The sequence below is a fragment of the Gasterosteus aculeatus genome, chromosome 5, assembly GCF_964276395.1.
Source record: "Gasterosteus aculeatus chromosome 5, fGasAcu3.hap1.1, whole genome shotgun sequence".
NCBI lineage: Eukaryota > Metazoa > Chordata > Actinopteri > Perciformes > Gasterosteidae > Gasterosteus > Gasterosteus aculeatus.
In genome coordinates this window covers 12,872,773-12,900,498 of record NC_135692.1, presented here as the reverse complement: position 1 = coordinate 12,900,498, position 27,726 = coordinate 12,872,773, and the positions used below count along the sequence as shown (strand labels likewise).

Genomic DNA, 27,726 nt, shown 5'->3' with positions numbered 1-27,726 from the left:
AAGCATGAAGTCTTTCTCAATTAAAGGAGCACACGGTTTGACAGTTTGTCTGACTTTATTTAGCGCTGTGACGATCAAAGGGCAGCTAGCCATGCAAAGAACTAGCCTGGTAGTGTGCATTAAGGTGAGAAAGGGAACTCACCTGTTAAATACTGATCCTGAGCCAATATTGGTTCTAGCCAGTGAAGGTAATGTTTAGGATTAGCACTTTGTAAAGGATGGATTCCCTAATTCAAATTGTTGCAAAAGCAAAATGTATATACAGACACGTTTGTGGCTCCACAAGAAATAAGCCGAGTACAAAATAAAGTGAGTGACTAGAACTGTTGTGCATAGTATTGGAGAAGAGTTGTGCTGACACGGCTGAATGGTAATTGAGCAAAGAGATGCATACATTGGAAAGTGGAACAATAAATAATGATCTCCTGTAATTTATAACTGAGATTAATGCCCTTAGTTGGCTCAGATAGCTGCAAACCTCTTGGACAGAGAGCTATTCAGAGCCTATATAAGGCTATTTACAAATACTGTCATACCTTTATTTACAGTTATTGCTGCAACTTGTCGTTGCCTTATGATTTATAATGAGCGATACATCACATGGCGTGCGTTGATTTTGCCCTTTAGACTTAAAATAACAAAAACAATAACAGTCCCTCATAAAAGAAATCAGATGTGCTGCAAGAACTACAAGTCATTCAGAAAGAATTTGGCGAACTTTAGACATCCGTTTCATTGCTCTGCTATTCCGTGCAACAAAAGCATCAGAAAGTCAGAAAATCACACCATCCTCAATTTGTAGTGCAAAAAAGTAATATGACGGATTTATCACAGAACTTAAAGAGATAGAGAGAGAGAGAGAGAGAGAGATAAACAACATAATGACAACAAGCAGATTCCAGGGGTGGATTTTAGAGTCTCATGGGACGTGAGCTGCCAAATGTGTGCGTGTGGGTTAAGTGTCATTGAAGGGCACCTTTGGAAAAGATGAAGAGCAAAACGTGTACGATAATCTAATCACTGGAGAGCAGTTTGAAACATAGAAAATCCCAGTGTGTGTGTTGTGTAGCATAGAAGACAATTTGTTTTAATCTTTCCATACACACAGTGTAAGTACCTGAATCGTGTTCTAGTCGGAGCAGAAGTAACACAAATGCAACTCATAAACTCATACGACAAAGGCAGATGTGTACACAATGTGAGCTGCACTCTGCACACACAAAATAAGATCGGCGTAACATACACCCCCCCGCCCATCTACATCTACCAAACCACATCTCTTAAAGTGTGAGACACAAGCCACTACAATAGACGGCTACATTCTTTCACAAACCTCTCGGGTCTCTCAACGCAAACAGTGAAATGAGCGAGTTCGCTCTCACAAGCCTCGGACGCGGCCCGCTCAAAGTAAGGTAGTCTTCTCTCATTATTCGCAGAGAGGCGAAATGGCGAGAGAGGGAGGCCGTCATCCTGCAAACTATCCTCTTCGGCGTGATGCTACATTTCTGTTGTGAGTGTGATCAAAAAAAAAAAAAAAGACCCACGCAAGGTAAAGTTGTGCTACAACAGAGAAGTAGCTGTGAGGGAGCCGCCACCCTCCTTTAAGTCTTAAAAGCTTCTGCGGGGGAAAAAAGCTCATTTGTGGCCTCTTTTTGGAGGGGTCGGTGGAGGGGGGGCTGGGGGGTTGGCGGTCAGTGAGGTGTCGGGTACACACTCCTGAGTGCACCCTCTTCATGGTGAGGTTCTTCTTCGGGGTCAAGGAGAAGGACGCCGCTATCATATTTCCAGCAGATTCTTCACAGGGACCAAGCCTCTCTTCTTCCCGCTGCTCAGCCGGAGGAAACCGTCAATCTCCTCATTCTTCCCCACGCAGATCTACAGAGGATGAGGGGGGGGGCATGGAGGAGGAGCGATATTCAGTAACGTGAGCCGCATCGCGCTGTCCTCTGTTCTATTGGCAGTTTTCTGCATGGATTAACGTCTGAAAATGCACCCAATGTGTGTGTGTGTGTGTGTGTGTGTGTGGGTGCGGGGGGGGGAATGGTGTGCGTGGTCACCTGGGCCTCTTTCACAGTCATCTGGCCTTTGTCTCGGTTGCCGTGGAAACCATCGCTGACCTTCCACACGCGCTCACCGGGGCGGACGCGCTGCACAAAGTTGGCCGGGAACAAACCCGCCCTGTCTCTGCTTTTCCCCTGGTAAACACAGCCAGACGTGCACACACACACACACACACACACACACACACACACACACGGTTATAAATAGATATTCTCTCTTGAGTTTCAGCTGAAATGGAAAAAAGAAAAGAGGCCCTGAAGTAGCATGATCCCGACTACTCTTCTAATGAGCCACGATCGGCCACCTTGCTGAAGAAGAGTCGTCTCCCTGTTCACGCCTCAAACACAGGCAGCTTCCACTGCGCCTCTTGACAGTCGTCAGATTAAATTAAATTAGATTCTTTGTGTTTTTATTCCTGTTTACTTGGCCGGCTACCAAAACACGCATCACATATTCATCAAAGTAACTGATTTGGAATTTAAATCAACCATTACAATTAGCTGACGAAGATATACATATATATATATACAGTAAGATTATCTGCTACTGAGGTGGCTAATTAGATATATATATATATATATATATATACATATATATATATATATATATATAAAACACGGTGGCGTGGTGGTTAGCACTGTCGCCTCACAGCAAGAAGGTCCTGGGTTCGATTCCGCCCAGTGGCCTTTCTGTGTGGAGTCTGCATGTTCTCCCCGTGTCTGCGTGGGTTCTCTCCGGGTTCTCCGGCTTCCTCCCACAGTCCAAAGACATGCTCTGGGTATCAGGTCAATTGGGGACTTTAAATTGCCCGTAGTTGTGTGAATGGTTGTATGTCTCTGTGTAGCCCTGCGATTGGCTGGCGACCAATCCAGGATGTACCCTGTCTATCGCCCGAAGTTGGCTGGGATGGACTCCAGCCCCCCCGCGACCCTGCGTGCAGGATAAGCGGTTTGACAATGGATGGATGGATGGATATATATAAAATCTAATTAGCCACCTCAGTAGCAGACCAGAAAGCCTCTGTAATCCCCCTCTATTCTCTGCAGACACTCACAAAGCCTCTGGTATTTTGCTTGTCTCCTGATGTTGGATCTTCAACATTTAGCAGAGGCATGTTTACATTAATAACGGGTTTAAGTATCAGTCGCCTGTAATGTAATGGGTCTGCGGTGGGTAGAAATGACTCCTAGTACTACAATTAAGTTCATCCATCTACGTTGACTTTGAAAGCTGACATTGGGCGAGGCAGGGTAACGCCCTGGACCGGTCGCCAGACTTTTTACATCGGTAATATTACCGGTAGAAATATGGTTCCTCGGCTTATTATTTATTTATTTACTAAAGTGGACGTCCGGATATTCCCCGGTGACTGACCGGTCCGTCCTTCAGGTGAAGGTTAGGATCTTCAGATGCCTCAATAAACACCGACTGCAACTCAGCTTAGATCTAGTCTATGTGTGTTACATCTATTCAAAGGTTATGCAGATATTCGGAGTGATGATATCTTTTCAACTACAGTGCATTTGAAATTGAAATATAATTTTTTCCCAGAACTCACCTTCCACCAGTCCTCATTGGAGTCATCGGTGACTTGAACTCGGTCTCCAGGCCTGGAGTAAAAACAGTTAAACAAAGGGCTTGATGCCAAGATGCTGCCACTGCATTTGTGAAAAATAGACTTGATCTTGCTGAGTTTGTAACTTTCATTTACCTGTTTATTTTACCTGTACAAAAAAGGTTTTGTGCCGCAGCCAGGCTAACTATTTCCCCCCTTCTTACATTCTTTGATGCTAAGCTAAACTGACCGGCGGCTGCCTCTAGCTTGTGAACAGGCACGATACATAGCTAAAATATTACAGCCATGAGTAGCATTTCCACAGTTTTATAGCAAGTTATTTGTTTCCATCTGAGTCGTGTATATAAACTACAAGATTAGGTTACTCAACACTGATACCAAGTCCGACTATTTTCCCATATTTGATGTGTATTACTGCAAATTCCTCCATGACATTGGTTTTGTTACAGAGGAAACTATTCTTTGCACGTGACAAAACACTTTGTGCACAGACGCACCCTGCAGATTAGTGGTGGGTGTCATTCCACACTCAGCAGTTTCCTGCACCTACTAACATACATACTTTTTTTTCATGTCACACACTCAACGCAGTGGCTTCTCCTTCCCGGCCACCCAGCACACTCCTCCCTCCCTCCCAATCAAAACCCTGCAACCCCCATACAACACCCCTGCAGGGAAGGCAGATGGTGTGTGAATGTCAGTACATTAATGCCAGGTACACACTTCCTCCTCTTTCATTAGATTTTTTTTTTCTCATGTACTCAATCAGTACAGTATGCAAAAAAAAAAAAAATGGACTGACTGTAGTTCCAAGTCATTCTTCTCCTGAGGCAGGAACTTGTAGAGAGCCACATATGTGTGGATGGAGTGGACCTCTACTTTCTTAGGAGTCTGATGGAAAAAAGGGAGTATCAAAAGAAACAGACAGAGAGAAGATTGTTATCTCCATCTGAGTGGACAGGATAGAGTTTAAAGGCGGACGACAGACGGCACGTTCACCAAGAAAAACACAAAGTCTGCAAGTACAGAGGAGCGCCGACCACAAACCTTCAGGCTGACTCGGTCTTCTGAATCAGCCTTTTCGCTTTCCGGAGGGGTGAGCACTGGAGAGGGCAGAGAGGGAAAAGGAAAAGGGGGACGGAGAGATAGTACGCGTGAAAGGAAGAAGGATCGTAAAAGCAGAGGAAATGGGAAAGAGTGCAGGAGGCGAAGGGGGAAAGAAGGGAGGGAAACACACGGAGGTCTAGTTCTCTTTGCAGCAAACAGAACAAAGGAACAAGTCAACGTCATTTATTGTAACGTGACAGCAGTGTGAACAGAGACGATTCCTTCTCCTGGGACTTAAGACACAGGCTGGAATAATGCGTACAAAATAAACACGCAAACAAACACGCAACCTCTCTAGCGTATTGTGTTTCTCAAGCAGAATATTTTAGACGATTTACAATGTACACTGCTAGATTGTTTCTTCTCAGCACGGAAAATAAAAAATCCATCCTGCGTGGCTCGGTGCTGAGGTAACAAAATCAACCTCTAAAGTGTCCCACACTGTTAAACTGTCCCTTCCAGGTCTTTCCAGGATTTATATCACAAGCTGAAAGACCAACCAATCATCGGATGAAAACGACACTACTTACTTCCCGGGATGTGTTCCTCTTCAGCTATCGGCTGGTTTTCCAGTTTGTCTTGCAGTTTTTCCGCCTGTCATAAATGAAGAGTTAGCGGCCAGCGACGTGAGCAATATTCTTGCCGTGATTGATGACCGCTTTGTGTGTGTCTTCATACCTCGTGACAGGGCGACTCTGAGATACTGCTGAAGCTGGAGCGGCTCATGTGAGCCAGCGACGTCCCGTAGCGCAGCGCCTCGTACACGGGGTCGACGGTGCCATTGTCCGCCTCTGCAGCATCGGGGGGGAACACGGAGCAAACACTCGTGCGGTTTAACATACGTCGGATACGCCACGCCGACTCGCACAGGCGGCCCGGCGTTTCCGTCGCTCACCTTGGGAGGCGGGAGCCTCGACGACCACGCCCAGCGCGTCGCTGGTCAACAGCGGGGAGCTGAAGTTCCTCTTGAAGGCTCCGGTCTGAGAGGGACGGTGGAAGGAAGGAAGGAAGGAAGGAAGGAAGGAAGGAGAGACGTTACTTGATGCAGAACAAAGAAAAGGGAAAAGACAAAGGGCGGTTTTGTCTGAGAGAAGCGCGCCCACGGCACGTGAGATGGAAATGTACCAACTGAAATGTGCTGATGGATTGAGAGGGAACATCTTGCTGGTTGTTACGATTGAAATGAAAGATCTGCAACATAAAAAAAAACATCATAACACACAGAGGTGGAATGCAACCAAGTTTAATTAAGTTCCGCATTTCAGGTACTTTACGCATTCATTTATATTTCATGTATTTTTCGACCTGCACTTCACGATATCTCAAAGAGATTCTGCTATACTCACTTTAAATCATCTGACAGCTTCTCATGCCCTTTTCTTTCCAGTGAAAACGGATACCTGATTAAACTAGATTAAATCATAGTACACTTAATTTGAAGAAGCAGTACGTTGACGTACAGTTACTGGAGTGGATATCAGTCATTTACTATGGCTTTACACCTAAAACAGTTGTAAAATAACTGATGCAGGAAAGTGGCAATTGCAAGTAGATGTGAAGTAGATATGACTAACAATCCAAAAATAAAAACCTTTAAAATGATTTTAATCCTGTCACCTTTAGGCCGGATCACACGATCTATATGACTGCATCACTTAACACTGATGGTGACAATAATATACCAACCATTAATTCTAACGGGGAGCTTCTGCAAAATGAGCCCCAACACGATTGCATGCGTAATGGAGTATGACTAAACCTTTTTCCTATCTGCTCTCGAGCCTATTCATCCACGTGGTCGGTCTCTCTTTGTCAAATTGAATACTTTGATATCTGATTGTGTTTCTTTCTTTAGAAAGAAAAATGTGAGAAGCTACAGTGACTCAGCAGTCTCAGAGATACAATTACAAAGTGCTGTTTTTGACACAGCCTGTGATGAATCCGTTCAGCGTTCTCAAAATAGAAACTTATAAAGATAGTACCTTCGCTTTATCCAATCTCCCTATCCATTTTCTGCACTTTTACAGTGAGTGAAACCTGCTGATAAAAGCGTCATCAGTGAGAAAAACGTCATCAATCTTTGGATTATTTCTCTGCCCTGTGCCCTGTGGTACATTCAGAGGTTGAATTACCTTTATTGAATCAAAATGATTCATTGATTCATTGAATCGGCTGTTTTGCAGATTACTTTCTCAATTTCTTGAATTGATTGAAAAAATTCATATATACATGCATTAAATTCACGAGTGGCTGAAGTTAAGAATGGCAAAAATTACAATCAAATAATATAAAGTAATAATAAAAAGAATTGTTAATTTTGGTCAGTCAACCGATCATTGCAGCTTTAGCGAACAGACTGAGATGGAAAAAGTATATTTGTTTTTTTGTTTGTCAGTTTAAGAGAGCAGACCAGCAGAAATCACACTCATTGGTCAGATTGGACTCTGGAGAAGAACTTAGGGTGATTGATGCGAGTCGAAAGCCAATTATTTTGTGCAGTGCTCGGCAGGCTTATTTCTTTAATCAAAAGCGTAGGGATCTACAAGTTTAATTACCATTGATTAGCAGAATGTTGTCAGGATTCCAAAGCCATTTTCAAAAGCTTCATTCTGGAGAGTTTTTAAAGCAATCAAAGGTCATATACTGTATGGGTGCACTCAGAAAATGGGTTGAGAGCGAGCCAGAGCCAAGGAAGTATTTTTTCACTCGAAATTACACTAATTCACTCTTTAGTGTATCTTGTGCCAGTTGTACCTGCTTAATGTTGCACTTTTATTGTTTATAACAAAAAGTTAGGACTACTAAGTTAAAGCAATAAAGCCTCACTGTGCAAATATTAAAAGTAAAATTACTGGTTATAAGTCATCAAAACTGAAGATACACATTATGTAACATGGTACCATTAGTAGAGTTTTAATACCATCTGATATATTATTTGGGCGTATTATTAGTTACTTACTAGTTATGCATCTCTGCATCATGCATTTTCAAGTTATAAGAAGAATTCTGTGTTGAGATCTTTGTTTTAAGAAAATAAGTTTAGATTTTTAACATTTTTTAACATTTTAACATTTTTAACATATTGCAAGTGCTCCGGTTGAAATGAAGTAAGTATAAGTAAGTAAGTATAAGTATTGAGTAGGATCTGCGAATGACTTCATTTAGTATTTGCACTGATTTAATGTATTCATGTTTCGTCACGCTGAGTTGGCTTCTCCTTCTGCTCTTTAATGAACTCTCTCCTCCCTGCAGCAACTCCATCACCGCTCCGCCTGGCTTCCAGCCAGACTGCATTTCTACTGTGAAAAAACTACACAAAACTACACATGCCACTGTTAAGTGTCCATTTCATTCAAATCCGCACCGCGAGGGTTAACCAGTGAAAGCTCTTGAGCAATTACAAGACTTCAAATACGATACGATTTGAGCATTCGGATGCTTTGGATGACACAATTTTGCTGAGAGTCAGTGGACCGCCGTCCCGTGTCAGTAAAATGCCCGATCCTCGCTCTGATGAGTGTGCAGGGATGGAAAAAACACACTGCCGAAGGCTTCGGGCGAAAGCCTGCCGTGTCAGATTCCCTGAGGGATTGTGTGCGTTCCCACACACACTGAGTTTCACGCTGAATTAGCCAGACCAGCTGGTACCGGGAGATATTGATTTACCAACAGAGTTGAGGAGGAGAGGAAGGAAATGTAGCACCCGGACAAGAGAGAGAGAGAGAGAGAGAGAGAGAGAGATAGAGAGAGAGAGGGGGGGGGAGGATTGGACGGCGTCATGTGAGAAGAGCAGCTCATGCGGGAAGAAGGACAAGCGCAGAAAAAGATCGGACCCGGTCACCAAAACCCAATCGGCGTCATCGCCCTGTGCTATTTGTAGTGTGCTGCTGCCCTCCCACACATCTAACAGATCGGTAATCTACCTTTGAAACACACATTCCATTTATAACCTCTACATTTCTTTCTCTGCTGGTTGGCTTCATCCTCTTCCCACGAGGTGGGGGCTTTGGGGCTAAGCGTATTACCAGGAATAAAGGCCGTGCCAACAGACAATTACGGCGTCCAGACGCCGGCTAATTCCGCTGACACGATGCATTCTGGGTTGCTCTCTTGCCTGCGGTGAACCCGTGCACTTGCCGCGCAAAACATAAAGATGTAATTAACTATGTTAAGAAGTGTTTTTGCGCCGTGGTGAGCCTGGCTACTGGGAGATAACTGTACCAACAAGAGAACATGGCATTTAATACCATTTATTAAATGCACAAAGGGCGTTTTTACTGATTAAGAATAAGGGCAGGCGTCAGGAGAATGAGACAAACTATTGTAAAACTGTAATACAAAGCATTTGAGGACAATCATTACGATGACTGCGTGAGACTAATAACAATATAAAGCAATATGTTACACATAGTTCCCTGCGGTCTCAAAAGGTTCACATCTCTGCGTGTCCCATCGCTGCCAAACCCGTTTCAGCAGAGCAGCAGAAGTGTAACGATTGGCCCCTCAGAGGTGCATAGTTGCACGGTAGTGACACTTGATGAAAAGTCGGTCTGAGGTCTGCTCACCTTGCCGTTGCAGGGCTGCTGGGAGAGCTCCGACGAGCACCACAGGTGCGCCGGCAGCTTACAGGCTTTGCAACGCAGTCCCTGCTTGGAGTTCCCTGGAGAGACGAGACAATTCACTCCAAACACATGCTGGTGGACTAAAGACAGCTGTCAATGTTTCTGTAATCAGCAACAGGTTAAAAGACCCCGGCAATGCAGGTGGGAAGCAATAACGTTAAGTATTTGTGGCCACTCAGCGTCGTCTGAGTTCTGTCTTTTGTATAATTACTGAGTGAAATTCTGCATTTTCTGCCAGTTTTTCACGAATGCTTTTCACAAGCCACATATTCTAGCTTTGTGACTGTTATCCCGCTTTTATGTTGTAAAGGAACTGTAATTGTAGGTGCTTCAAACAATTAAAGAGACTCTCCAGAGATGCTTTGTAACTTTGGAAGTTTATTTTAGAGCAAAACACCAGATTTTTGCCTCACATGTCGACCCACGCGGGCCGGGTCCTTTCTGAGTGGAGTTTGCATGTTCTCCCCCTGCGTGGGTTCTCTTCGGGGAACTGAAAAGGAGATACAACTCCTCGAGGAGGCACGTAAACACGATTGGCCCACAGAACTTGCTTTAAATAATTTCCGTCGGGACAATTTTATGCCAAAGAAAAAGTCATAGACCCAAAGCAACAATCAGTAATGGTTTGAAAAACCCCCAAAAACTTGAAAAAGAAGTTAACATATTCCCAGAGGTCAAGCTTAATAATCAGCCGCTCCCTTTAAAGCCATTGTTCCCCCAAGCCTATTTGTAACTAATCTTTTTGCATCGGGGAGAAGCACAATAAAAGTGGAAAACGCTTACCCGTATTTATTCACCAAATTCACCCACCAGCTCCTTTTCTTAAGAGCTTCCCCTCTCTGAACACAGGTAACCCCCCCCCCCCCCCCACACCTTCCCCCGGATCTACCTTGGATCATGTGCTTGCACCGCTGGCAGTTGGCGGGCCGACGGAAGACGTGCTCCTGGAAACAGTGCGTCTTCGCCGGCTGCGACCGGGACTTGGGCTGCGCTTTGGAACTCATCAACTTCGAGGGACTTGCCGCAGGCGAGCGCGAGGTCAACGAGGGGTCGGGGCTGGTCGACGGCGAATGCGACGGGGAGCGCTCGTAGGCCAGGGGGGACTCGGAGACGGGCGGGGGAGACTGCGGCGGCGGAGGTGAGGCGATGAGGGCGGGGGGAGGGCGGGATTCGCCGTTGGCTCGCTGGAAGAAGTTGTCCACGCTCTTGCTGCGCATGACTGACTTGAAGGACAGTGAGCGCTTCAGCCGCTGCAACTGGGGAGACAAAGAACGAAAACCACGAGACAACATGAACGCTTTGACTGTGAAGTATGTGCGAACTTACAAGCTGGTGCTTCACTTTACACATTACAGCAAAGTACATCCGCCTGAAGAAGTAAAAACAGTCGGAAAGAACCTGTTTTTATCCATCTGCTACTCGCTGTGAAGAAATCAATCACACATAAACACAGATGTATTTGTGCTTCTATCTGTCTCTCTCGCTGCTCGGAAGTCAGCTGGGCTCAGGTGATGGGAAAAAGTGACGGCATGTAGTTTTGATGTGGCAGGCAACGTTTAATCAAAACGTGACAGGCCTCACCTCCAAAAACCTCCCCGATCCCAAATACTTGTCTTGAAGCTCCGATTGATCACGACTCGAGGGCCGTTCTGTCATTGGGTGGCGACATTATATATACGCCGAGGGGTGAAATTTTAAACCAGGAAAAATCAAAGTGTCTTTTAAAAAGACAGAAAAATAAATTTCCATCTTGAGGAAATGTGTTCCGCGTTTGAGAAGTTAACTAACGGCCCGTCAGCTCTCCCCTCTGACTGTCCTTGCTTTATCTGGCCTGCTTCTTGCCATCCATCTTCAGCCTCCTCACCTCTTCCCTTTGATCGCAAATTTGCCGCCCTTTGCGGATCCACGCGCGTCAATATCCCTTAAGATTCACGTCTGATTGCTTCTATTGAGCGCCGTGCACCTCTGCACTTGATGCTTGTCAGTGGTGCCGCGCGCGGCAAACACCGGGTTCATCCACGACACAGTGGAACCGTTGGTCACAAACAATCGCGGGGACGATGGGATCCAACATACGGAGGCAGTATCTGCTCGGAACCCATTCATCAAGGCAATTGCCTGGAGGAGGATGCGGACGAGGATGCGATAAGTCCCCGCGACTGAAAAGCACCTCCTCCATTTGCCCGGAGCTCATTAGCTGTCTGTGCTAGCGACCGGCTAATGAGCAGAAACCTGCCTCCCACTTCAGAGTTACACAGACCTTTTATTAAATTATGCATTTATTTTTTTTGTGGCATGTGGTTTCTGCTACTCCTCACTCAATGGCACTGAGCGCGCTCCAATTCACTTCCTCAAGCTACACATTCACGGATGCCAATTAGATTGAGTGATGAAAGAGTTCTTTCTGTTGACCCATTAGCGAGTGGCTCTCGGAAATGTTTTTCTACAGGGAGCTGAGTTCATGCTTTCCTTAGTGGCCTTTTTCTTGGCTGGACTGCATTCCCATTCAGTAATGGATGTTCCCCTCTATTCAATTTTTGACTTGTAGCGCCATTGGCTCCAGTTTCAGGGGGAAAGTAGTATTCCTTGAGGCACAGAGGAGCCAACACATGAGTGATAATCAATAGCTGAATGTCCCTACCTGAGCTTTTACTAAGATTAAAGAAACACAAGAGGACTTATCCAAAAAACAACAGAAAAAAGCTTGTTTATTGCAGCTTGCATTGAATTACTAACGTTGACTGATCATGAAAATGGGACCGGTGGTCGTTTAAGTTCCATTGCAGCTATGTTGTAGTCAAGAACCTGCACTGAAAAGAGTAATACATAGTTATTGACCCAATGGAATTTAAGTGTGCAGTTTTATAAAGTTCATAAGTGGATCTGCATCAACACAATCCCGCGCATGCTGTCGTATAAAAGTTTTTTCTCACACCATCAAAGAAAAAAGTTAAGAAAAAGAGTCTAATGATCTTTAAAATGAAACATCTCTACATATGGGCCAGTGGTCAACATCACCGCTGCTTCTGTGGCTGAATGGAACCGGATAGCAGGAGCGTTGCAATTAAATGTTCAACAACCACAAAAACATGTTCCACCCTTCAGGTGTCCACATGCTTCACATGCATGCACTGCGGGACAGTTCACAGTTGTGATTGGTAAAGCTAGTATCTGCACGCTTCAGTGTGGTAAAGAGCTTAGAACCTGTCAGAGGGATCTGATAATGACATCAGGGTTCAACCTGACGCTTTGTCGCGCCTCTAGACTCAATAGTCATAATATTATAGTTTTAAGCGCGGTGCAGCCCGTTGCACGAGAAAGTGTCTCAAATTTACTAGAAGTGCACGGTACACGTATAAACGCAACAAAATAGTCATTGTAGCTCGTCGAGTTACGCAAATTTGGGAGCTGAAGGGCATCATAGCACGACCTTCTTTATCTCCAATCATCCATGGCTACTCTGATATCATGAGTGGCTTTGGGTTATAATGTGTGCCAGTGGTTCCTTACGTCCATAAACATCCTCCGTGGAAAATAACAGAGCCCCAATGAATGCTCTTTATTTCTCCACGGCCCTCTTGTGTCTCTCCAAAGTCTATTTATGGATCACAGAACTGCAGACCCATCGCACTATAAACTACTGACGGCAATTAGCTCATTACAGTGAAAGTAGTTTGGCGTACTACATCAGACAGCTGTTTGAGGCACAGGAGGAATAAAAGAAAAAAAGCATGTGGGGCAGGCAGATAATGTGAGGCCGAAAAAAACACAACATGTACAACTGAAGAAAGAAAAAACGGCTTATTGAGTGAGGGGATGGGTTGAAAAAATGCTACGTCAACAATTATTTTTTTTTTTGCACAGCTCAAAGTCCCCACCCCTTGAGTCTGTAAAGCCGAAGCACCACTTCCTCCGTCTCCGACAGGCAAGCGGCGCAGTGGAGACGCAGCAGACGTCTCAGGCTCGTTCTTCGGTCGATTGAAAATGAGCACACGGATGTTTGGGTGATGGCTTTTCTATAAATAGGCTGTTGTGTGGAATGCATGGATATATTAATGATTAAGCAGGGGGAGAAGGGTGGGCACACACGAGATGCCCGTTAAATAAATCCTGGCGCCACTACGATACGGCTCCCGTGCTATTTTAGACGGGTTTATTTTTACAACACAGATATGATGCAGTGAGGCGAATGAGGAAAAAAGCAACATAAAGAGGAAAATCTCTGTAGTAATAATTCTACATGTGGGCAAATCCTGATGTTTAATGACTCTTAAAAACACAAACAGTCTTAACTATTTTAACAGCAGTCTTCTCCAAAGAGGATTCAACTTTCTGGACACAGTGTCTTCCGTCTCATGATCAATCTCTAACGAATGCTGCTATGACGCATGGCATCATACTGTCCAGGGTGTGTTGCTGGACTGTAACCAAGGTTTTCTTTACAGAAATACCCAAAAAAAAGGAAGAAAAGACAATAACAATCCTGTCACTTGACTGCCAGTATTTTCAGCTGCCAAACAGTGGGCGGATGTCCTCCGGCGCTTATTACACGAGGTTTATAAGCCCGGTCTGAATAAGAATGCTCGTTTTAGCATTGTTCTGACACCGGTGACATTCATGAGCAGAGCCAAAGCTGCCATTGTGACTTACACGCACCTCACACAGCAGTATAGTGCATTGTTTGAGAGCCGTAACAATCTATTGACTGATTAAACATTAATAGATCAAATACATTGTGTGATCCAGAATTCATTGCTCTTATTCCTGGAATATTAGTGTAGCATGAACAGTGATTTGTGCATTATTTTCCAACATGTTTGTAAATGCCGGTTAGGTCCATTACTACCTTACTGAACAGTTCAGATGGCAGTATTTAAATGTGGGTTAAGTACTTGTATTTCCATTATTTGACTTTTGAGAAAATGACTCCCAGGTGTCTCCCTACTCTTGCACATAACACGCTGCAGTGTTTTTGCCAAAAATCCCCAGCTGATTATAATATTAAAAAGTATTATTCTATACACAGGAAAGTGATTAAGTTTGACATTTTTCCTGCAGTGACCTGAGCTTTAGATTGAAGGAGACCTCATTAGGCATCGTTCCAGCTGCACCCTGTTGGGTAGATCTCCCTTCTGCCGAAAGGACCTTTTGTGCAAATGTAAGTTTTTCGTGCCTCAAGGAAAATGCTGCAATGTGGCGTTTGGAATAAATTCAGAACGTCCTACAACTGCGTAGAACTGAGCGTTTACTGACATTTCTTTACCCCGCAGACATTTCCTTTACTGACCTCTACACGTGTGTGTGTGTGTGTGTGTGTGTGTGTGTGTGCGCGCGCATAGAAAAAGCCCTTGGTATTTTTTGTCAAGTATTACAAAATCACATTGACATGTAATGACATTAAGTTTGCACAACAGTTTTTAAGCACTTGGTAGGTTGATCCAATCAGACATATGGCTCCTTTGACATCCACTGCTTTTTTCCCCCAAATTACTTATGCAAATATAAACTTTATTAGGGAAGATAGATGTAGGCCATTAGATGGGACGAGAATGGGAACCTAAAATGAACCTGGGGCATCACAGGTGTCTCTGTGATGGATCATACTACTGATCTACTAGTTTAGGTAAAAAGAAAATGAAACGGGGGGAAAATCATCCTCCAATCCTCTTCTCATTGTCACTTTCACTGCTCTTTGTGTGGCTCCTAAATGCCTCCCCGAGTGTCGACCAAGAGAAGCTCGGATTTCCTCGTTCAGCAGTTTAAGGGGCTTAACTGCACAAGGAGCTTTTGCAGTTAGCGTTAGGCAACGGGCTCTTTGATTTAAACACAGCGGTTGAGGAACGGTACAGATTGGGGTGTTTGAAATGATTTGGTTGCACATTCACTTATGATCTTCAAGATTAAACCTAAAATATTCAAGAAGTCTTGTATTTAAGTGTGTGCAGTTTTTCTCTAAAAACAAGTCCGACGAACAAAGCCCTAAACAAAGCACTGGATGGAGGCCGTTCTTCTTCCTGTTACCCCGGGATTCTGCTGGATCAGCAGCATTTTATAACCCGATCAAGGAGAGTAATTCAATAACTTCATCATTAATTCAAACAGTGCTGGCTCAACATCGGATAAATGAGCACAGCGTGGACGCGATTGACTTGGAACATTTGTCCCATTCTCAGTGTGTTTTCTTGCTTTTTTTGTTGTTTATTTGTCTCTTCTTCATTGTGTCTCCGTCTCTCTTCGTCTGTTTTATGACCGCAGTTGGTGTCAAAGGTCGGTGGCGCGAGTCAATCACACTTGCAGGAGAAACGCAAGCACATCATGAAGTGTCTGAAAATATTGAAGAAACAAACACAAGGTGGCAGAAAATGCTTCGTCCAGCAATGTAATCTACACAGTGAAACCATGTTACAGACGCACATCGGAAAAGCTCATTAAAGAAGTGTTGATACCTTTGGACAAGGAAACAGTCAAAAGCTGCCCAAAATGAATCAAATACAACGGTATCACAATCCAATTTATAGCGGCACGTTTAATGATGCGTTTCAATAACTGTAACTGTAAGTAAGAAGAATTTGAAATGGGCTCTGTTTTCATGTTTGCACATTTCTGAAAAGTATTTCAGAGGATTAAAGGAGAGGAATCAACCCCCCAAAAATGTGTACAGCAGTTGGCTTTAATTGACCCAGTTTGATGCTCGGGGCTGATCATAAAAGTTAGCGAAACGGTTGCCATCATTTCACATCGTAAAAGCGCCTTTGTGTTGGCTGAGAAGGCGGTGGACTGTGTGAAGGGCCCCCGTGGCCCCCCGGGGCACAGCGCTGCTACGCATCATCATCAATACCATCCCAGTGTGTCGGTATCAAACTTCACGAAGAGTTTAAAGGAATATTCACTCGTTTTCATAAGGAGAGGTGGATGAGAAGATCAGTATCGCCGTCGCGTTGGCGAGGGAAACGTGATGCAGCAGCTGGTTTATTTCATGAACAGCTGGACTGACAGTCGAAAAGACAAAATCAGCTTCCTATCAACTCGGAAGCTCAATAATTAACAACAATAATGATATGTGTCTTGTTTGATCCATACTAACAAAAAGGACAAGTTGCCTTTTAATGGGTTAAATGTCAAATCTCGTTGGTGAATGAAGAATGTAAAAAACAAAGAAACGTCTGGATGAGACGACAGCTTGTCAAAACAAATATGTTAAACAACTCTTCCACAATGTGTGCATTATAATCAAGTCTCAGTGATGCAGTTGTCTGGCAGGCCAGATTCCTCTTATACGTGTAACACACCGTCAATAAACCATTTCTGTCTCTTGATAAAGATATATTTTACAAACGTTTCCACCAGTGTTACTGCTGCAACTGTTAAATGCAAATAGCTTGAATGGCGCGCTGTCCGGGTGATTAGAGAGGAATAACAATACCCGTCACCTTGCCGCCAGGTGTAGGTGGAATAACTATTCATCCTCGGCCACTCCAGGACGCCGGCGAGCCCACTTATCGATGCGATAAACACCCCCCGAGAGAGCCGAGGGGCGGCGCGGAGACGCAGACGGAATGGAGAGCGAGAGACGAGGGGAGGGAGAGCTGATGAGGAGACGAGCGGTGAAGAGAGACCCACTCGGACGCCAATGAGGGGTGTGGGGGGGGGGAAGCAGACGCAGAGAGGGAGAGGGTGAGAGGGATTTGAGAGTGACGGGGAGTGACGAGTGAAGCTCCGGAGACGGCCTCGAGCTGAGCCGCCGTGAAAAGAGCCCCCCCCCACAGCAGTTGTAGCACACGTTTGATCTACTTCTCCTCCTCGCTCTTCGCCGGCGGGGGATGAGGAGCGCTTCTGCAAACACACACAGAGACGCACTGCTGACCACCATTTGTGTGAATTATGAGCCCCCCCCCCCCGTACCAGAGCAAGACACGGCAAACATCTGCTGGCCGATTGGCTCGTAAATCCACGCTCGACGCCCACAATGCATTGTGTTCTTCTGTGAGGGGCCCCCGACCTGCCGGCCTTGTTTCGGGTGCCACGTCGCGGTCGCCCAAACAAAAGCCATAATAACCTTAATGGGATTTGTTGTTTGTGTTGCAGCTGCAATTAGGGTCATTCTTGACGCTCGTTTGTTAAAGAAACAAAATGTGCGACAGGAGATTGAGGTCCAGGCATTATGTGATCATTTATTGTCTCAATTTAAAGCTCAACCACACTTTTTTGTCAAGAAAGATCACCTCATCTTCTTTTTTTTTGGTAATAAACACTACAAATAGGATGTATAGAGGTTTCATACTTTACCAAGAAAGATGCAAAGTGCCCTGGAGACAAAACGCTTCCTGGTTTGTGCTAATTCAAGTGAAAATGTGTGAGGCAATACGCACTCCCGAGCACTCAACATCTAGCAGTATCTAGTTTTAAAACATCAGCCCCATTGAAATTAGAAAGCTCTTTAGCGAGAAGGGGTTGGAGGGGGGGGGGTCACGGCATGGGGAGGGGGCATAAACAAGAAGCAGCATGAATAAGTTGCAAAAAGAAACAGGTAACAATGCTAAAACAACACAAACAAGTAGGCAATGGACAGAGAAGAGAGGAGTAACGTTGAGTTACTTACCAAAAGTCCTAAATTATTATTATTAAGGATTTCAAATCCATTAAAACAAGAAGGCTTTCTTTTCCATCCCTGACCACACATGAGCAGCACATGTGATCCGGGGTAGTGAGCGCCAATTGAAGATGAACTCCTGAATTAACCCGTTTACACCTCTAACTTCTGGTCTGGTGGCGGATTATATTCCAGCAGCGAACGCACAGAAGACCACACATGGGTCACAGAGAGTGTCATCAATGTCTTCCCGATCTTCGCCATCCAGGTACCTGGTCCCATGCGACAAGATGTAAGGCCCCTAGAAAGTCTAGAGTGATGACGCTGCATCGACAATGTTTAATACACATGCACAATGTTACGGATGTCTTAAGCTCATCAGCAAGCAACCACATAACATGCTTAATGGGTTCATCACGGTGTACTAATGGAAACCTTAGCATTTGTGTTACACAGACACACACGGGCCTACACAGACGCGCCTTTATGTCAAGTCATCTCTGCCCTCTGCGACCTCTCTGAGGTCAGGTGAGTTACAAATTAAAGAATTAAAGCGGCTATTACAAGCGGCTTACGGCTCTTACGCAACCGCCACAGAATTAGCTTCGTGGGACAGAATGAACAATGAACTATTCTTAAAATCAAAAGACAACAGCAGCAACTTACGAGACGAACGCGCTTCAACTTCCAAATATTAATAATAATAATAATAATATCGGTTTCTTTATCAAATGAGAAAGCACCGCGCACGGCGGCGCAGGTGCGCGGCGGGTACCTTGGTCTCGGGCGGGCTGGGCACGGTGGCCGGTGGCGGACGGTGGAGGTTCTGTGGTTCGTTCTCCTTTTCGCTGATCTCCGTCATATCGGGTTCAGCAAACGCTCCGTCGGCAAGCGAGTCCCAGATGGAGACGTCCACGGTGGTGGGGGGGGGTGGGGGGGGGGTGGGGGGGGTACTATGCACGCAGAGGTTTAAACATCGCCACGGTCCGACGAGGTAGAGCTGCAGTTTGCAACTGTCAAGTCATCTTTCATCGCGATGATGCGATATCCCGCGTGTGTGTGTTTGGGGGGGGGGCTTCTTCTTTCTGCTACGGTGTTTTTTTTTGGGGATGGGGCTGGTGCCGGTCGGTCCGTCCACTTCTCCTCCTCGCCGTCTCGATCCTCTCGCTGGCAAACACACACGCGCTCCCACAACAACTTTGATTTTCCCCGTGACGAGCGGCCCGGCTCGTTCTGATTGGTCCACACGTCTGAGAGCTCGCCAGGTGGGACCTGTCGGGCGCGTCCCGATTGGCTCGCAGAGGATGACGTTTGGAGAGGTAGGCGGTAAAGGATTGGATGTTGGATTTTACGTATTTAACTTTTGCGATACACCTTACTTTCCGGTGAATAATTGAAACAATGTGCGTTTTAATCTTAATCAAACCGACATCAAATTAAAAATGCCGGGGTGGTTTATTGTTGGCAATATGCAAAGAAAATAGAAAAAAACAACAATTAAAAATACACCTTCAAGGTCCATGCTGGTCTTTTAACTGCATATCTATATAAACCTGAGAAATAAAGTTCCCCTTAGCAAATAAATCAACAAAAAAAAACAGGCAAAACTACGATTCAGATCTACGGTAAATAGATCAGTAATTCAAACCCTCAAAACACATGCAATTTTTTAGCTTGCGTGCTAGTGCTGACAAATGGATCAGAAGTTAACAATGTGTACGTCCAACACATTTGTGCAGAGGCCCGGCGACAGCCTGCAGAGAACACCAGCAGCGAGGCAATGGTGGCTGATTCAGCACCACGGACAGCTCCCCGCTGCCTGCCTGCCTGCCTCTGCATGTGTGACTGTTCATCAACCCCCCCTCCCTCCATTAAACGCACCAGACTACGGTTCTTTTTAACCGAGGCACTGCGAATTGTATTTGTTGTACAGCGTGTACTGTATTCCACTAGTGTGAGCTAAATATAGAAACCACTAAGAAGAAAATAAATAGCGCTGACTATTAATTTGTTCTGCTTCTCACGCGAGCACAGGGGCGTACACGATAATAACCCCAACCCTCGCTGGATAAGTGAATATTCATTAAAATGTAGCCTGTGGCACCGGATGTCATTAATATTTACATAATATTGTCAAACCAATCAGTTCATTCATGAGAAAAATCCTTCCATCTATCTGTCTGTCTGTCTGTCTATGCAAACACGTCTTTCTCTTTCTGTGGATCCAGGTGTTCTTTCAAAGGCAGAGTGGGTCTTTGCACCATGTCCCGATCACGGCTGCATGGCTTTCAGCAGGTGGACAAGCCCCCACCATTCTCTATCAATGAAACGATGCTGCGTTGCAGGTAATTATGCAAATGAAGCTCTGTTATTTTATCATGAATGCGTGGAAATGCTTATAAGGACCTCTCAAGGGCTTCTCGCTGTAATTGTGTGTCTGACACAGAGCTATGGTGTCGGCTTTAACGCTCAATTATGAAACTGAACTGCCGAGGATGTGACTTTACTGCGGTTGGTGTCTTATGTGTCCACGTCTCAAAGCTGTTGGACCCCGAAGAACATTATTTCACAGAAAAACACATGGAAGACAGCTAAAAGAAGAGTAACAGTAATGCTTTTTTTCCTCCGGTCATTTTTGGAGCCCTAGCTGGGGTCCATTTTGTAGCATCATGTTTTATTCACTGCTCGGGGGAACTTTTTCGCTCTAGTTACAAAACACACTACCCTCCATCCACTCATTCTCTCTCTGTCCCCATTTGCCACCCTTCTGACTCTAGATATCTACAATTTATTTAACATTTTGAACACATTTAAAACAACAGGTATCTGACTGCAATTACACATCTCTCACCTAAAGTGCACGTTTCACTGCACACCCTCTCCAGCACAGCAACATCTATTTGTGTGGATTCAAACTGCATTTGTGTGAAGTTGAGCTGTAAGAAGCGGTCAATCTCCACCATGCACATGATCTGTTGCATAGGCAGTAAATGAGTAAATGTCTCCTATGTCTCATATATTCTCTGCTCAGCACTGTTTGAATATGTCAATACGCTCTCCCTCTTGGTTTGCTCGTTGTCCCTCTTCATGTGTGCCGACTCTGTGTCTCATCTATTTCCAGAGGAAGAGGAGCCACATCGCGGCAGGCGGCCTGGTGAAACAGCTGACGTCGGCTGTTTCTCAGTGCAGGGGGGGGGGCCCCGGAGAATTTAGTTATTGCTTTGGGAGGCTTTGTGTCGGCTCTGCTTGGTTTGTGGTTTATCAGGAGTCTGACAGGTTCCCATGTGGTGCTGCTTTGGCCACCATCCAATGCAGATCCTTCTCCACAGGGAAAATAGACCGCTAACATCTTAGCTCTGTGTTTTTTGTAAAGCTCCATGCTGTAGCTGCATGCACGTCGATGAGGTTTACCGACATGTTTGACCATTACTATTGTAACTGTCATATAAAAATAAAAAAAACACAACACGCCTTGAGTAACTGGAGGGTTGTCCTCAAACACCCCAAATCCAAAGTCCTTATTATATGCATGTGGGCACGCCACTAAAAGGGACATCTTATCCATAATAGCAGCACCACACTGGGGAATGACCTTGATAATGCACATTATTTATTGTCTTATCTTAAACTTCAAAAGGTAGAGCAGGAAAGTAAATTGAGCTTTCACACATCCAACCCGAGGCTCATGGAGTTTCCCTGCATGCTGCAAACAGATTGCATTTGACCAAATAATTTAACAGACTTAATGTGGGGTAACATTCAGTTATAATTAATGCATTTGTCTGACCGTGTCAAACTAAACCAGCTTTGTTTTGTTGATGGCAAAACTATGAGTTAAAAGTAAAGGATAATACAATTTAGTGGTGGAATTAAAGGTGATTATTGTGAATAACGGCTATGATAGTGAATAAGTAATGCGTTTCTAACAGTAATAGTGAATGCTTTGGCTCAATGAACAGGTCAAATCATTTCTGTGGCCATCAAGGATGAATGGATTGACGGATGGGAGGATTTTTTAAGGACATTTTTACTGTTTTACTAGTTTCAAGAGCAACATGGATTTTAGGTTGGTGAGAATCAGAATATTCAGGCGATAAAATGAACAACAACTATTTATTCTTGTTGTCTCACAATGACGATACAGCTTCAAGTTCGGCTGTCAGCCCGCCAGGTGAAAAAAGTGTTATTTTAAAGATCCTTTTTCTCTTTTTAAATGAGATATCTTAATTCGAAGTCTTCCGCTCCCAGCTGTATCTGGGTCAAACGTTAACCTACAAATTCCTGATAGGAGACAAATCTCTTTCATGATGTAACAAGCAAACATTTGGTCATGTGCGAAGCTGACTTGTTTTGTTATTCATCACTTTGAAGAGTTTTTCACGGTGAGCTCACTCCTTGTGGAATACGTGGCCCAGTTTTTGCTGCGTTTGTGTGCCGGAGCTATCTTGCTTTTTTCTTTTTCTTTAGACCTTCGTGTCTCTCTTTTTCCTTAAAAGAAAGCAACATTTTACATTTTTATTTCTAATGGGACAATGGGAAAAACCCTTGCAACTGCTGTAAGAGTTTTTAAACCAGGTTAGCTGTGAGTTATAAAGACGTAGAAGCTCACAAAACAACTGAGCAAGCGTTCACTGCGGCAGTTTGGCTCCAAGAGAAACAAAAGTAAAAGACGAGAAGGAGAAACCAAACGGAGGACGGTCTTGAGGCGTGAAATCCTGATTTCATTCAAATGAGTCACATTTTGTTTTGCTAACCAGCCATACTGTAAATACAGGAGAAAGCAACACCTGGTCCTACTCCAGACAGACTAAATGATTCAATATTCATAAAACAGACTAAGCCGCGTCTAGTGGAAGCATATTGTCACTAATCTTAAGTCTCATGTGTGTCTGCGTTGGTGTACCAGTGAGATGGAGTGGCAGCTGAAGCGATGACAATTCAGACGCCAACTTCATCATTAAGAAATAAAATCATTATGACAACAAGAAATTAACTTGTCTGGCCTGATTCTGACCTGATTACAGGCGGAAAACATATTACATGCTGCCTCAAACACCGTTACACGCTCAGTCAGCAATAAAAGATGAATATTATGTGGTTAACCAAGAGAACACGTGTTCTCTATGTACACAATACACTTGATATCATGCTAACATTTGCATTTAAACAGTGACATTTGCTTTGCAGGAACGTAGTCGAGAGATTTGACCCGAGTGACTCCGCTGGCAATGAAGAGGCAGGAGATCAAAGTTATTGCAATTCATTATCAGGGCCGACATGAACGTCTGTGGATATAAATGCACCAGCTGTTGAGATGCTTCAAGGAAAACGAGCCACACGGGAGAGCAAGGGGAAGTGCCAAAGATCACCAGAGTGAATAAAATCCGTCCTCCACAAGCCTGAAGTATTAACTGTTCGATATTGAGATATTTCAGGCTGGACAGTGGACAAACAGACGGACCAGCTGGGCCGCTCCACGATGCTAACAAAAACAAACAGGTAACCCAAGAATCTGCTGGCTAAGGCCGGTGCTTCGGGAAAAAAGCCACCAGCGTTAATACCATGAACACGTGTCCAAATGTCCACTGTGCTTTAGACGTTTGTTTCCACACTCAAAAACGTGCTATTTCACTTTGTATATTACGCCGATTCGCATGATTCCTTTGAAGAGACACCTTCTAAGTTATTTGCTAAACAAACGTGAGAGCTATATTTAGCTTCAGCTTCAGATCTGCTGTACCAAGTGGCGGCTGTTCACAGACTGTCGGTTTCTGACGGCGCGTGTGGCCGCTCGTCATAGTTTTGGTAAACGCTGTGAGGTGGAATGTTCATACACTACATTCCAGCCGACATGTTTTTCTCACCTTTTAATGGAAAACACTTGGTTTGGTCTTTACTGCTTCAGGGATTTGGGTTCCAGGACACTTTAAGATTGCAGTTATGGAATAAATCGCATTTATTCATACTGGAGTAAATTCACACTTACAATCTCTCCGTCTCTCTCAATGATGAATAGACTAAAATTCTCGACACGTATTGCAATGTTCACATCTTTCAGAGGCCTTTAAATCAACTTACCATGATAACACTATCTTTTCAGATGTTACGTATTAAAATAATAGATATCGTACCATAAAAGAAAAGTCCCTATTAACCTACAATAGAGCAGCACACTCACATCACATCACAGCAGCAAGTGTCTACAGGAGTTACACAGAGATATTTGTCCAGAATAGAAGATCTAAGAGAGATGCAGTGAATCCGTGAGAGAGAGAGAGAGAGGGAGGCAGAGAGGTGGAAAGAGGGAGCGGTAGGCTGAGAGGACGGGCAGTTGGCCAGAATGACATTGGGGTTTGTGTTGGACAAGCCAAAAGTGGTTGGCGCTGCCATTCGCTGACTCACGCCTCCGTACCCACGGGGATTAAAGGGACAATAGACTTTCATTTTATTTTAATGAGTGCTGCGGATAACCTTACAGACACATCATCGAGCAGAAAAACCGCCACTGACAGGAGACACCAGCAGAGGACAAAGGTCGAATGACCCAGTCTAGCACAAACACAAATGCCAGTCTGTTTAAACTCAATAATATTAATTTCCTGCTTAGAAAAGGACGGGAGGATGGTGGCATTTACTCATGACCCTTTGCTGCTCCTACAAGAGATCTGTCAAGCGGTGTGGTAAATAAAGTGGTGTATAAAACTACCTGACACTTTTGTATTGTTTCACTGCCGATCCGGCAAAATGCCCCGCAAAGGCCCCTTGTGCTATTTCCAAAGGCAGGGAGAAAAGTCTCAAGCTCAACATTTTCAGTTGGCTCTGTTTGCTTACATGTTGTATCTTATATGAGCGTTTATTATGCGTACGACGAATTCACTTCGGGGTCAATATTTCCGTAATAGCTTACAGGAAGTGAGTGGAGAGGATCTCTCCGTGGTGCTGAACACTTACCACAGTTTCCCTGCAAAGTAGATATAAACACAAAAAAACAAGCATTTGTAATATTTCCCATAAGCAATGCAATATAAGTAGTAGCGAAAAGCTCAGTGTCGACACACCGCAGCCATGAACTCAGGTTTGCCTTCGCTTCCTTCAGTTCTGCTGATGTTTCGCAAGCAACACAGTTTTACAGCCACTTAATTCAGATTGCTTCAGCATAACACTAAAGCTTGATACCGTTATGGAAACTTACCTCAGCACAGCAGTAAAGACACAATACCGTAAAGCCATCCCACAAAGAACGTGAGGGTGAAATGGGATTTTGATACTTCTACGATAACGTCTACGTTCAAAGTTCAGTCGCAGGGGGTAAATGCGAAATGTGTGTCGTATTAAATTTCTGCCTCGGTCCGTTCAGCCGTGATTCCATTTCTTGTCAGAATAATTGTTACTCAGTGCTTGATGCTGATCTACATGAACAGGCACACCCAAATACAAATGAGTGAGGACACTGACACCACTGCTTCTGTATTAATGTTGAGCAAAACCAGGAAATTGATATTCAGGTTAAGACTCAATTTGCTCACACGGGCCAAGATGAAATGTTGCAGTGCCTTCATGCTGTAAGCTGCTGCCTTACTCCAGAGACCATAGCTGGAGTTTCGTCTGTAATATTATCCTTAATCAAGGATGCAGCACTCTCGGGCTGAAAATAAACCTAAGCTCTCTCCTCCTCACTGCCTCCCGCATTTATTCTTGCTTCCTCTTCTTTTCAGCACTCTCCCGTTTCCATCCTTGTGAGCAGCTATAAAGCTTAACTAACTGGCAAATGACTGCCTCCTCCTGCTTGCTTATCATCAGGATAAGCGGGCGGGTTATTTCCATGCTACACGGCTCATCGGCAGCCACGAACCCGCAAACTGTCCGTATGTGCTGAAGAGGACGTGGCAATTTGCTGAACTCACTATCTGTGTCCTTTGTGTCTTGCGCTCCTGAAATGTGATGAGAAAAGTGATGAGGTGATGCAACATAAACTAGATGCGAAACGTTGACCACGACTATTTAAGATGTGACTAAATCCAAACAGCAAGATTTAATTTAAAATAGCTGCATATAATATCGCTGTTCGCAACTTAAATCAGTTTTACCCAGAGCATTTGTGAGAAGGAAGAAAGAGGACGTGTGTAACAAACTAACATGGGAGAGCTGCAGTGGGCTTGGGGCTTGTGTCTGAGAAACGATGAAAGAGTATATTGGGGACGTAAAGAACCGGGGTCCACGGTGGAGAAAAGCCTCGGCTCAGCAGTTTGAAAAGGTTTGACAGCGGATGGAGTGTCGAGGAGAAGAGCTCGCAGAATTGAAGGGCTTTCTTTTATTTGAAAGATTGGTTGGCAGGTTTTGCCAGAAAGGTGCTTTGTGTTCTTTTAGTGTTGGAATTAAAACAAAATAACTGTTTTCACTCAATGGCTCTTTCGACAGGTCGTGCTTGGAAACTCAAGCATGTAAACGGAAGCACATTGTCACTAATCTTAGCATTTTACACATTTTCTTTTCCTACTGTGACAGCTTGAGCTTCTGTGAGAAAGTCTTCTTTCCTTTAAAACCAAAACATTTCAATAACCAAAGCCTATTACATGGCTACAGTCCGGCCATCTCCTCAGTATTCTGCACCAGTGTTTGCAGGGGGAACAAATACATTGTAGCAATGTTGGGTGATCTCCCATTTGTTTGGCAAACTTTTGTCCGCTCCAAGGCCTTGTCAGCTAACGTTATTCTGCTGGTACAGAATAAAGCTGACAAATCCAAACCCTAGTGTAAATTATTGATGCAGTTCTGGAATTTGGAGCTTAGTGCAAACTGCCAGGTTGGTTTATTTCATTTACCTGCCTGGAGCTCGGTCGTCTGCCAACAGTAACACCTGTAGAGGGCTTTCTCTGTATCGCAAACTCTGATGTTGGAGGTGGAAGAAGGTGCTTCTGGATGACCCACTGTATAAAAAATGATGTCAAAGGTGGCTGCCTTCCTGCAGGGATTCTGTTAGCAGAATTTAGCTGAAGCAAATATGTTTCAGCATCCTCGGGGGGCAAGTGAGTTCATGCCGGTCAAAGAGTAAGACGACCTCCAGTTGGGTGCTTCGGTAATCTGACAAAAAAGTGAGCTGCTGCCTACTATGTATGATGATGCACCTGTCAATCAAATCAAATATTATTTTAAACAGAGACTATATTCATTAGTGTCAGCTGAGCTGTTTAGCTGGACCTCTAAAAGGACAAAAAAAAGGTCCATTCAGCAGATCTGGAGGAAAGCGAGGCGATGGGTGGGAAGATCAACTGACTGGGAGCCGAGAGGCTCGTTTGGGTGCAGTTATTATGTGTAATTTCTTGGAACCAAAAACCAAATTTATTTGATTTGTTCACCTTTTGTTGTTTTTTCAGGGCCTTCTGTTTAGTCGCTCTACTTTGCAGCGCAATTTTACAAATCTTCCTCTGTGATACATGTGAATAAAGGCGTGAAATGTAATTTAACCTTGATGCATTACCTCTGGGAACTCATTTCAAAGTACCGTGATGATGGAAAACTGATTGAGCATCCAAGTACACTGCTGCCATCTAGTGCTGCTTGAATGATTAATTTGTGTACAAGGAAAAAGGAAAATGTATCTTCACCCTTTCATTCAATAAATTAACATTAAGATGATCTATATATTTAAAAATAAATATTTAATAATGAAATATTTACATATTGCTCGAAGTTCAAATTAATGTGGATAAATGGACGTGTAACTAAAACAGTCGGACTACATACGTTCACATGAAATCAAAACAGACTTC

General features: G+C 44.2%; 1 protein-coding gene across 1 annotated transcript; it reads right to left on the bottom strand.

Annotated features, from left to right (window-relative positions):
* Positions 1-36: 36 nt before the first annotated feature.
* Positions 37-19,191, bottom strand: LOC120818951 (SH3 and cysteine-rich domain-containing protein 2-like). The gene is made up of 11 exons (XM_040175874.2): positions 18,732-19,191; positions 10,256-10,622; positions 9,310-9,404; positions 5,640-5,724; positions 5,423-5,535; positions 5,275-5,338; positions 4,685-4,740; positions 4,440-4,528; positions 3,620-3,671; positions 2,058-2,195; positions 37-1,875 (listed from the first exon to the last, which is right to left on the bottom strand). The coding sequence occupies exons 1-11, from the start codon at positions 18,816-18,818 to the stop codon at positions 1,777-1,779; spliced, it is 1,245 nt and encodes a 414-aa protein (XP_040031808.2). The 5' UTR covers positions 18,819-19,191; the 3' UTR covers positions 37-1,776.
* Between the last annotated feature and the right edge of the window lie 8,535 nt (positions 19,192-27,726).

Excerpts from the sequence above, each read along its gene's own strand:
- LOC120818951 (XM_040175874.2), bottom strand. The coding sequence starts at position 18,818 with ATGACGGAGATCAGCGAAAAGGAGAACGAACCACAGAACCTCCACCGT. Across the intron at positions 4,529-4,684 it reads AAGACCGAGTCAGCCTGAAG|ACTCCTAAGAAAGTAGAGGT; the intron begins GTTTGTGGTCGG and ends TTTTTCCATCAG. Across the intron at positions 3,672-4,439 it reads AAGAATGACTTGGAACTACA|GCCTGGAGACCGAGTTCAAG; the intron begins GTCAGTCCATTT and ends TTTTTACTCCAG.